At 40.9% G+C, this 12,639-nt stretch overlaps 1 protein-coding gene across 6 annotated transcripts in view; it reads left to right on the top strand.

The window, feature by feature from the left end:
• The window catches only part of CTNNA2 (catenin alpha 2), a 658,570-nt gene that overhangs the window by 119,782 nt on the left and 526,149 nt on the right, over positions 1-12,639 (top strand). For all 6 annotated transcript variants that reach the window (XM_065405686.1, XM_065405687.1, XM_065405685.1 and 3 more), the window contains exons 4-5: positions 6,771-6,890; positions 9,849-10,115. In XM_065405686.1, coding sequence (XP_065261758.1) covers positions 6,771-6,890; positions 9,849-10,115 — 387 coding nt within the window. The remainder of the gene's footprint in view (positions 1-6,770; positions 6,891-9,848; positions 10,116-12,639) is intronic.

Raw genomic sequence — 12,639 nt, 5'->3', positions numbered from 1 at the left:
CTCTTCAGAAAGATTGTTAATTACTTTATCAGATTATTTGAAGAATGAGGATATTCTCAAATGTGACTTTGTGAAAAATGTCAGTTTAGGAATCCATCTTCAAAGACTTTCAATAGCTTCCATATACAATTTTCTCATTTTAAAATGTCACTTCTACCCCTACAAACTCAACCGGAGCCTTGAAAGTCATACTGCATTATTTGTGACTTGCATGTCATTGTCAATCCTACATATTTTTTCATTCTGAACTTACTTAGTTCTGCTGATAATATATGAGCACAAGTAAAATCTAACTATCTTTCCCTGAGGTATGTTGACTCTTAAATACTAGTTGGAGTAAAAAGTAGCACCGTAAAGTTAATTGTAATTGGCCTTCATTATCTTTTTGATTTTATAAATCATTTGTTTTCTCCACTTTACTTCATTGGGCCATTGTAGGTCTTACTGAATGTGGAAACTGGAACTGTTTGCCATGTCAGATGGAACTAGGCCTGCCGACATTTCTGGGAAAGGGAAATCAATTCCTTTCTCATAAGTAAAATTGAATACCACACTTGGGTTTAAAATCAAGTCCTTCTCATTATTGTCTTGTACATCCCATTACTTCCCCTTCCTACCCACCCACTTAAATTGCACCATGATTTTATCAGGCTTTAAAGACATTGGTTTTAGCCTGAGCAGTTTCAGTAGAATAAACTCTGAGCTAAGGTCAAAAATGGGTGAGAAAAGGTAAGATGGTATTCGAAATGATGTTAATGTAAGGTCCAATATCCTGTGAAGATAATTGAAGGTCCAATATCTTGTGAAGAAGAATGAGGGGGGATTTGATAGCTGTTTTCAACTACCTGAAAGGGGGTTCCAAAGAGGATGGATCTAGACTGTTCTCAGTGGTACCAGATGACAGAACGAGGAGTAATGGTCTCAAGTTGCAGTGGGGGAGGTTTAAGTTGGATATTAGGAAAAACTTTTTCACTAGGAGGGTGGTGAAGCACTGGAATGGGTTACCTAGGGAGGTGGTGGAATCTCCTTCCTTAGAGGTTTTTAAGGTCAGGCTTGACAAAGCCCTGCCTGGGATGATTTAGTTGGGAATTGGTCCTGCTTTGAGCAGGGGGTTGGACTAGATGACCTCCTGAGGTTCCTTGCAACCCTGATATTCTATGATCTCTACAAATAACTGACACACACACACACACACACACACTCACTCACTCTCTCTGTGATGCTGGGATTCTCAGCTTTATATCCCTACCTTACTTTGTATCCTTGATGTTTGGCATATATTGAACAGTGATATAGTGACCTGTCTCTTGGGCCATACAAATTAGGCTAATTAACAGATAAACCAAGGTGCTTTCAGCATTGCAGCATCCTGGGCTACTTGAGACAATGAGAAGATTTGTTGCATAGGAAGATGTTTTGTATAGTAACTTTTCTGGCCATAACCATGTTTCAATAAAATAAAATAAATAAAAATATCAGTCATTGAGCTATAACAAAGGTACAACTTACATAACTCAAGGTATTGTAGAAATAATACATGTAGGCCCTTTCATCCCAAAGGATCTTAAATAGCTATACAAAGTAGGCAGCAGAGATCAAATTTATGGTTTCTTACAGTTCCCAATAAAGGTGGTGCAATAGTGGCTTTGTTGGAAGGGAGAAATGTTTGATGAGGTGATGCAGAAATAACTCAAGTATTTGGAATTATAACAATTTATCTACCAGCTGCTTGTAACCTAGTTCTGATATTGGTCTAGTAATAATTGTTGAGTTGAATTGAATTGTAACTCTGCACTCCAACCCAAACCTATGCCTAGATCTTACTTGGTAAATGTCAGACACCATCCACACACCCAAAAGGAATTTGTACGGATCTGGGGAACTTCATGTGGAGAGAGGGCCAGCAAGTGGAGTGTGGAGGAGTGTTATATTCACATTTTCATGTTCCCCTGGCAAACAGTGGTGCATCTGCTCTCCCCTTTAACAGAACAGGATTACAGTAGGCCAGGGGAGACCTTGGCAAACACCAGGGAGACAGAGTGGGAAACAGAATGGCACAGGTTCTATGAACCAGACCCTCTGTTCATTACATTGGGGGCAATCTCCCACCCATCCTGATGGAGTGATCCAAGGAAATATCACTTCCTAGGTAGGGTTCCACCCTGTGGGGGCAAACTGGCTCTGTGTTACTTTACTGTAGCTTTCAGAGTAGCAGCCGTGTTAGTCTGTATCCGCAAAAATAACAGGAGTACTTGTGGCACCTTAGAGACTAACAAATTTATTAGAGCATAAGCTTTCGTGGGCTACAACCCACTGGGTTGTAGCCCACGAAAGCTTATGCTCTAATAAATTTGTTAGTCTCTAAGGTGCCACAAGTACTCCTGTTATTTTTACTGTAGCTATTATTCTTCTGAAAATAGAAATAAAACATTGTTAAATATTGAATATTTCACCTGAAATGTATTGATAATTAATATTAATGAATTATAATAAATTCACACTAGTGGTTAATGACCTATTATGTGCTTTCTAAATCTACTTTGTTTTTTTAATAAAGATTTTCAAAAATATGTGCTCAGACTTATTTAGGCACCTAAATAAGTTGCCTGATTATAAATGTGAAGAATACCCAGCAGCTCCCATTGATTTAAAAATTACTACTGCTTGGGATTAATTTTAAATATTTATCTGGTCTCTCATCAGCACCAGCCCCCTCACCCCCACCCCCACGTGGAGGCCTGGGGCCAGCACCCCCCACGGGGGGGAGGAGGGGCTGTGTAGGGCACCAAAATGGCTACGGACGGCCCTGCTGTCATGATAAAAATGTAGGCAGTGTAGTTGCAGCTGTGTCAGTCCCAGGATATTAGAGAGACAAGTTGGGTGAGGTAATATCTTTTTTATTGGACCAACTTTGTTGGTGAGAGAGACAAGCTTTCGAGCCACACAGAGCTCTTCTTCAGGTCTGGGAAATGAACCCCCAGCATCACAGCAACATGCAAAGTGGAACAGATTGTTTAGCATAAGTAAGTTGTTAGCACATATTGTAAGGGACCATTTCCACAGACCAGGGCACACCAACTCAAAGCGGCACCAGACCCTGCCAAAACAATAGATGCAAAACTTGCAGCTATATCTCCACTACTACAATAAGCAACCCCCCCCCCCAGCACACCTTTCAAGATGCATGTATCCTACACATGCCTATTGCAATATGTACTATACCTCATCCAGTGCAATAAATGCCACAATAACAATTATGTGGGTGAAACCAAACAATCACTATGCTCTGAAGTTAACTTACAAAAGGAAAATGATTAAAGATAAAAAAGACCATATCCCCCGTGGCAGAAGACTTTTCATAAAGCAATCACTCTATATCTGACCTATCAGTCCTCATCCTCAAAGGAAACCTCCACAACACTTTCAAAAGACAAGCCTGGGAGCTTAAATTCATTGCTCTGCTAGACATCAAAAATCATGGACTGAACAGAGACACTGGATTTATGGTTTGTTACAACAATCTGTAACCCAGTAACCCCATCTTTTTCTCCTATGACTGCACAGGTGATAATGGGTCACTCTACCTTGAATGGCCCCTTACAATATGTGCTAACTACTTATGCCAAACAATCTGTTCCACTTTGCATTTTGCTGTGGCTCTGGGAGTTCCTTTCCCAGACCTGAAGAAGAACTCTGTGGGTATATCTACACAGCAAAGAAAAATCTGTGGCTGGCCCGTGCCAGCTGACTCAGGCTCACGGGTCTCGGACTCTGAGGCTGTTTTCATTGCTATGTAGACTTTCGGACTTGCGCTGGAGCTCAGGCTCTGGGACTCTGTAGGGAGGGAGAGTCCCAGAGCTTGGGCTCCAGCCCAAGCCCAGAAGTCTACATCACAATGAAACAGCCCGGCAGCCGAGCCCTACAAACCCGAGTTGGTTGGCATAGGCCAGCCGCGGATCTTTCTTTGCTATGTAGACATACCTGCATGGCTCGAAAGCTTGAGGGTTCGTATTTCAAGTGGTGGTAGATAAATAGCAGGAACAAATTAGACCATACAAGATAGTTTTCATACTAATTTTGGGAGCTGTCATGGCCGTTAGGATTTGAACATCATTGTCCAGTTTATGGGTAAGAAATGAGATGATACAGGCCCAGATTGATTCAACCAGAAAAGCAAAGTGCAGCTTGTAACAGTTAGATGTGGCGTAACACCTCCAGGAAATAGCTGTGCATTTAAATTGCCAGCCAAAGCATTTCTCTGCAGGACTCCGTGAGCCTGATTCTCCGTGGCCTTGCACGTTGTGCAGCCTTTGTGGGTGCAAAACGTGACAGAATGAATATTATCCACTCGGACTGGTGCTAACCTTTTACATTCACTTTGCAAGGTAAAAATAACACAAGGTACAAGTTAGCGGTGAAGCAGACCCTGTATATTTTAAACCCTGCCTAAATTAATTAGATGCCTGCTCTTGTTATTGACGTTGATGAGGTGCCAGAGACTTTACAGAGACCAAGATAGAGCTCTAAATCCTTTATTAGGAACAAGTCCCTATTGGAATTAAATAACCTTTCCTCTGAAAAAGGAAGGTTCATGTGTCTGCTGTTAACGGTATGTCCAGATTGACAACACCTATTGTTCCAGTTAAATATTTCATTAATTCAACTTGAGACAGATCAGGATAGATCTACATTCACTGATTAAACCCATCTGCTGGGAATTTCACTCATCTCTCAAATGACAGAAAAAGTTCACAAAATTTCACTGCCCCACTTGCTCACAGGACGGGTAATTTTTTTTCCGGGATGAATAAAGCATTTTAAATCTTTTGATTATAATCATGATGGTAAGCAGCTTTTATGCTGGGGCTGGTAAGTTTGGGATAGTTGTACTAGGCGGGCACTTAGTAATACATCTAGGAGCTTCGTATCTTCACCCCTTTTGCTGAACAAATTTGAATCACTATGCAGAATGTGTTTTTTCTATTAAATTCTGCTCTTTATGTAAAAGTAAATGCAACACATTTGAGAACAGGAGAAAAAATAGAAAATGAAGCCCCAAACTAGTTCTTATGCCACAGTTACTTTTCCATGTTGGGCCTCCTGTTTTAACTACATTTAAAAAGATGCTATGTTAGCTATGTAACACAGGGTACTCTATACATTTAGTTTCAACAGTAAGTTTAATTTTCTTTGCTTTTGATTTGTTCCCATATGCTGTAATTAGCCTCAGGCCGCGTCTAGACTAGAGACCTTACAGTGGCACAGCTGTACTGATGCAGATGCGCCGCTTTAAGATTTCCCGTGTAGCTGCTCTGTGCCAACATAACTAAACAAGTGGTGGTAGCTATGCCAGCGGGAGAGTGTCTCCCAGTGACATAGCACTGTCCACACCGGCGCTTCTGTAGGTGTAACTTTTGTCTCTCAGGGGGGTGTTTTTTCACACCCGTGAGTGATGTAAGTTTTACTGACAAAAGTGCTACAGGAGACATACCCTTAGTTTTCATATAAGGCCTATACTACACATACACAGTTAAGAAATTGTTCTCTCTGTATATAATTGGAGGGTCACACACTTAATAACTTCTGTTGACTAGACTTATTTCACATGTCACGGGCTCCTTACATCCCTCCATTCCACCCACAAGTTCCTTGTGTGCCACCCTCCTATCCCTCTCTATTGCAGGGACTCCTGCAACTCCCCCCAATTTGCCCTTGCTAGGGGTTCTGTGTGCTCCTTTCCTCCATATCTGATTCTCTCAATCTGCCCCCTACCAGTAGTTGCGTGTGCCCCCCCACCCCCCCAATGTCCTCCTCGCATCATTCCAGGGTCCTTCATTCCCACCCTTTTGTCTCTGCTGGGACTCCATGTGTGCTTCCATTTTCCACTTCCCCCATGCCAGGCTCCTCCAATCTCTGCTTTGCCAGACTTCCCCCTCCCCCTTACCTGAGTCCCCAATTTTCCTTCCATGCCAGGAGATGGGTGCTATCCCCCAGGTCTCCCTCGCCTTGCTCCCACAGTAGTTTATTAGTTTTCTTTCAGTCTGGGAGAAAAGTCCTTCAGGGTGTCAGCTTATTAAACTCCATGGGGAGGATAGGCAGAGCTTGGATATGGGTATTGTTTTCTTGGGTGGCATTAATGGTACCATCATCCAGTTGTTTGCTCTACAGACAATTGCAGAGCTGATTGTAGCTGTGACTCTGCTAATCAGATGACACAGGATCCTTGTGGTCCCCCATTTTTCTCCTTTTGGTTTTCCAATTTCCCCCCAAATCAATAGAGTTTAGGCCATTGATGCCTAGAATATCCGCTGAAATTTTGTAATGGATTGGGTATGGTATTCATAAGTTATTGCGTTACAGACAGACCGACATCCAGACAGAGAACAGAGAAATTACATACAGTTGAATGTAGCTCCTTGGCAATCCTGGCCAATAAAAAAAATGACACAGATATTAAACATGTTTAATCTAGGAAGTATATCTGAATAAGACAGTGTCTAAACTAATGACTGTTATATGAAGTATACATTATAGTGTCATGCAAAGAAGGGAAAGTAATACAGAACAACATTAAGAGAAAGCTTTTGTATTAGCTTTATTAAACCAAACTGAGGTCAGTTGAATTACTCCAGAGTTACTGTACATTGGTGAAACTGAGAGTCAAATTTGCCTATGAGAAACTGGGGCATAGAATGGTTAGTGACTTAGTCAAGGTGGGAAAAGTGACAGAGCCGGATTAAAACTAATAAATGTCATCTATTAAATTCTAGGTAGAAGAAGCACTGGAAGCTGTGAAGAACGCAACAAATGAGCAAGACCTAGCAAATCGTTTTAAAGAATTTGGGAAAGAGATGGTGAAACTTAACTATGTGGCTGCTAGAAGACAACAGGTGGGTAAATTGTAAAGCAGTGGGTGTGAAAATTCAGTCATATAAAATAACCTGGATTTTTATCGTGTTCAAAGAAATGTTGTTTCTCCTTTGCATCATCAGATCTGTCAATAATTATTATATTGTTACCTATATCTTAAGCCTATTCATTTTCCAATTCACAGTTGCCTTTCTTTAGAAGTGTTTTTTTTTTAAAGGAAAATCTTGAAAAACAATGCTTCAATTAAGAATGGCTTAAAGAGTAAGAGAGTAAATGACCAAGGAAATTACGTTATTTAGTGGTGACTTCAATCCAGTCCAGGTCAGTAGAGACTGGAGGTCACTATCTGATCATTGTGTGGTGGTCTACATGCAGTGTTATTTATAAAGATAATATTTTCTTTACAAAAATGTTCTGACAAATTTTCAAAAATGGTCTAAAATTCATATTTAGGCACCTAAATAAGTTGTTAGGGCTAATTCCCCACTCTGGCACTTCGATTACAGAAGGTGGGGGCCTGCAAGGATTCTAAAGATTAATACTGACCACTCCAGGCTTGTATTAAACTCCCAAGGTTACAGCTTTTCTCTGACCTTGGATTGGTAGATGCTACCACCGCCCAAGTGCAGAACCCCTTTGAGAGCCCAGGAAGGCACCTTTGGGAATTCCTTCCTGTGGGGTACCCTCAAGCCCTTTTACTCCCCCCCCCCCCCCCCCCCCCCCCCCAGGGAAGAGCTAAGAAAGAAAAACAAAGGAAATCACCAGCTAATTAAACAACATGTGCACAAACCTCTTAGGACACAAAAAATGCAATTCTGCTTTTAAAAAGGGGTAAATTTTATTTAAAAAAAACAGAAAGAAAATACATCTGGGAACTCAGGCTATTGCTAGATTTTAAAAGAAACAACTACAAGGATTAAGCCCCAAGAATAGCTTTCTTGAGGTCCAGCATAAAGGTTACAAGCAAAACAAGAGTACCTGGGGTTAGCACAGAGGAATCCACAAGCCATAAAGAAATAAAAGCAATAAACCTAATCTCATCTTCATAGACATTTCCTGATCTACTTACATATCTGGGGTTTTAAATGAGTAGTTTCTAAGTATGATACTGATGATTTTTCATACCTGGCCCAAGCTTCTTACAGCATAGCTCTGCCCTGTCCCCTGTCTCTGGGAGAACAACCACAGACAGACAAAAGGGGAGTCTTGTTTCAATTTTAACAAGTTCTAGCCTTCCCATTGGCTCTTTTGGCCAGGTGCCCATTCACTTCCTTTTACCTATGCATAGCAGTGAGACTTTTTAACCCTTTACAGGTAGAGCAATTAGAGAACAGTTACTAAGAGGGATTTTATAGCTACTGGGTGGCTGGGTGTCCATAAAAGGGAGCTATCCCCCCTCCCATCATTTATCACATAAGTGCTCTAATTTTCAAAACACCCAACACTACTAATGGAAATCAAAGGGAGTTGGTAGGACCTTACTCTCCTGAAAATTATCCCACATATTTAGGTGCCTAACATTAGATCTCATTTATTTGAAAAATTTTGCCTTTTTTTTTTTTTAAACAAAAAAAAAGTTGCTCAAATGGATAGAGCTCTCTGGTAGTCTAATGTAACAGGAGTCTTTCCATTTCAGAAGGAACAGGAATTTATTATGAATGCTCACAAACAACATTGTTAGTTTTCAGATGATTAAAAAGATAATCTGATTTTTTGTATTAACAAAGAAATAAAAAATAGAAGACCTGAATGTGACAAAAATGATTCAGCATCCAAAATCACATATGTCTGTGCAGAAGGTCAGACTTTTCCCTTTTAGAGCCTACACAAAGCTGATGATTACTGCAACCTTGGGTCCTTATAGGAGCAGACGTCATAGGGTCTCACTGTTATGCATTCCCCTCCACTCAGCATATAGCTTTCACCTAAGCAGCCCAATCAATGAGAGCAGGCTTGCCCTGTTACAGATCTTTAAAGTAGATTTTCCTGTAGAGATGGGAAATAAAGGAGGGAGAATACACGTGCATTCACTAGGCTGTTCATAGCTAGGCCTCCTCCCGGCCAATGCTGCTTCCAGTCAGTCTCCACACCTTCTAATAGAGTAAGAAAGAACAGATTATAGTGCTGCCGCAAAATATCTCTACAGTGTATTATTTCAATAAACAATTTACAGAGAATGTTTAATGTGCAACACAATTTAGAAACAATATACTTCCACACACACTGCAGAGAAGGCCACCTTTCAGGAATATTGCCTTGTGTGTGTTTCTTTCTCCACCCTGGATATGATTCTTTCCTTCTTCTTTTGACATCACACATGTTTCTAGTTCATACATATTTTGTATATTTTCTCTACGTCAGTTATTTTTTTAAAAATATTTTTAATAATTTCCCTGGTGTTTAAGAATATTCACATTTCCATGTAGTTGCCACCCTCTCTTTCTTTTTCTTCTTCCCATGAGGTCCACTAGCATTCCACGCTATCTTTTTTGTGTGTCTTGCTGCTGTTCTTTTAGACGTTTTGCCCAGAAGTTTTCCTGCATTTTAAGATCGTTAGCGTTTTCCTCTTATTTTCCTCCATTTTTCCATGTGGCCGACCTGTTATAACATAGAAGAAAAACAAAACAAAAGAAAACAAAACAAAAAACAGGTTTTCTAGGGCAGGAAGAACATTTTGTTGTGACATAACTGGTAAATTCTGTGATGGATTCCATTGCTGCAGAATCAGGACCACAGGGCCCTACTTACGAGTATATATGAATAAACATTGTAACTGTGGGTGTAGCGTATTCTAATTAGGATGACCAGATATCCTGATTTTATAGGGACAGTCCCAATTTTTGGGACTTGTTCTTATATAGGCTCCTATTATCCCCCCCCCCCCCATCCCGATTTTTCACATTTGCTGTCTAGTCACCCTAATTCTAATGCTAAAGCTTCATTATATAACTGTACAGTGTACATATGTTTTTGTACAGGAACTGAAAGATCCTCACTGTAGGGATGAAATGGCTGCTGCTCGAGGTGCTCTGAAGAAGAATGCTACTATGCTGTACACAGCATCTCAAGCGTTTCTCCGTCACCCTGATGTAGCAGCCACTAGGGCCAACAGAGATTATGTCTTCAAACAAGTACAAGAAGCAATAGCTGGTATCTCTAATGCTGCACAGGCCACCTCACCAACCGATGAGAACAAGGGGCACACTGGTATTGGAGAACTTGCTGCGGCACTAAATGAATTTGATGTAAGTATTAAATGTGTGCGCAACATGACACACCTTTCAGGAAATGCCACGTACCTTTTGTCAAACAGAATTTGAAGAGTATATGCTTGCTTTGTACACAATTTTATTTTGGTTGGCTGCAGCAAGCAAGAGGCAAGTAGTCATTACATTTTAATGAGAAATAGCTCTTGCTTTCAGTGAACGCTAGAACTTCCAAGCCATTGTTTGTGTTCTTCTGCTATGACTGGTAGAGGCAAAGAAGTCTCTCTTCTTCTGCCTTAGCATCAGCAAAATTTTATCCAGCTAACCTGTTCAAGTTGGTTGGTAATCTAATTAATCTGGCTGCCTTAGTTCTGTTGAAGAGTTGAATTTTAAGAGTATCTTTATCTACTTTGCTGAAAAAGATAAGCTGTGATTTAGGATGATTTGGTTGTTGTCACAGGTAAAATCAGTGCAGGAAGATAGAAATACATTTTCTTCTCTGAAATGTTGAAGGAGCTATGCCCAACTGGTTGTTCATTAGATTCTTGCCCCTCACATCCAGTAAAAACCTACAGGGATATTTTCAGCGAAGACCGCTGCTGCTAGCTTTTGTGCAGACAGGGTGCCACTGCCTTCAAGATTCAGGTGGTGGCAAGGCCCATGGTTAAAACCTTGTCAATGACTTCTTAGTTCTAAGTTTCCCCCATCCCATTTTCGTGGAATGCCATTTAGAAGGCATTTTTGGAAGAGCTCTAGATGCATAATTTCGTTGGCAGGGCCTGACAGAATTCACCCTGTGGTCTTTAAGGAACTAGCTGAAGCAGTCTTGGAACCATTAGTGATTATCTTCATGAACTCATGGAGGATGGGTGATATCCAAGAGGACTGGAGAAGGGAAAACATAGTACTTATCTTTAAAAAGGGGAACAAAGAGGACCTGGGGAATTATAGACCAGTTGGCCTAACTTTGATATCTGCAAATATACTGGAACAAATTATTAAACAATTAATTTGTAAGCACCTAGAAGGTAATAGGGCAATAAATAATAGCTAATGTGGATTTATCAAGAACAAATCATACCAAACCAACCTAATTTCCTTCTTTGACAGGTTTCCTGGCCTAGTGGATAGGAGAGAAGCAATACATGTGATTTTATTAAGGCTTTTGATGCAGTCAAAGGGGGGAGGGATAGCTCAGTGTTTCAAGCATTGGCCTGCTAAACCCAGGATTGTGAGTTCAATCCTTGAGGGGGCCATTTAGGGATCTGGGGCAAAATCAGTACTTGGTCCTGCTAGTGAAGGCAGGGGGCTGGACTCAATGACCTTTCAAGATCCCTTCCAGTTCTAGGAGATAGGATATCTCCATTAAAACAAAAACAAGTCCCACATGATGTTCTCATAAGGAAATGTGGTCTAGATGAAATTACTGTAAGGTGATGCACAACTAGTTGAAAAACTATCCTCAGAGAGTAGTTTGCAGTCAAACTGGGAGTACATAACTAGTGGGGTCCCACAGGGATGTGTTCCTGGGTCCAATGCTATTTAGTATTTTAATTAATGTCATATAATGGAGTGAAAAGTATGGTTATCAAATTTGTGAATGACACCAAGCTGGAAGGGGTTACTAGCACTTTAGAGCAGGGGATTCATATTCAGTTCATGGTCCAGTATAACCCCCAGATCCTTTTCAGCACTGCCTAGCTAGTTATTCCCCATTTTGTATTTGTCATTTTTTCTTCATGAATGCAGTATTTTGTATTTGTCTTTACTGAGTTTCATCCTGTTGATGTCATACCAATTCTGCAATATATCAAGATTGTATTGAATTCTAAATATAGATTCTAAGACCAGAAGGGACCATTGTGTTCATCTAGTCTGACCTCCTGTATAACACAGGCCAGAAAACTTCTCCAGAATAAATTCTGAGAACATATTGTTTAGAAAAACAGCTCATCTGGATTTAAAAATTGTTGTAATGAAGAATCCACCATGACCCTTGGTAAATTGTTCCAATCATTAATTACTCTCACCCTTAAAAAAATTACACCTTATTTCCAGTCTGTCACCGACCAGGCCATGGGCAGTCATGCCTAGTGGTGAAGGCAAGAGTTCAACCTATGAGTTAGAGCTGGGTCCAGGGTGAGTGGAGTACAGGAAACAAGCTGACCTATCAGTACCAGAGGGGCAGAAGCCAAATGCCAGAACAGAAGGGTCAACTGGAGTCATAAGCCAGCAGAGGCAAACCCAGGGTTCGAAACCAAAACACTGAAGCTACTGGGGAGCCGGGCAGGAGCATACACTGGACGCAGGCTGAGACAAGCAGGAGCAGGGAACTGGAATAAGCAGGAGCAAGGACTGGAACAAGGGCAAGCACTGCTGTGAGTCTAGTATGCATTGAGCAGCCTATGAACTGCTGTGGGGGCCAGGCTTTTAAGCAGCACAGCTAAACCAGCAGTCAGTCAGGAGCTGTGGCTGTCTAAGAGGTCTAAGGCAGTGATTCTCAAACTTTTTTTTTCATGGACCACTTGAAAATTGCTGAGGGTCTTGGCGGACCACTTAATGA

The sequence above is a fragment of the Emys orbicularis genome, chromosome 5, assembly GCF_028017835.1.
Source record: "Emys orbicularis isolate rEmyOrb1 chromosome 5, rEmyOrb1.hap1, whole genome shotgun sequence".
In the NCBI taxonomy this organism is placed as follows: Eukaryota; Metazoa; Chordata; order Testudines; family Emydidae; genus Emys; species Emys orbicularis.
Note: the sequence above shows the minus strand (reverse complement) of the source record. Positions and strands in the feature narration are given on the sequence as shown.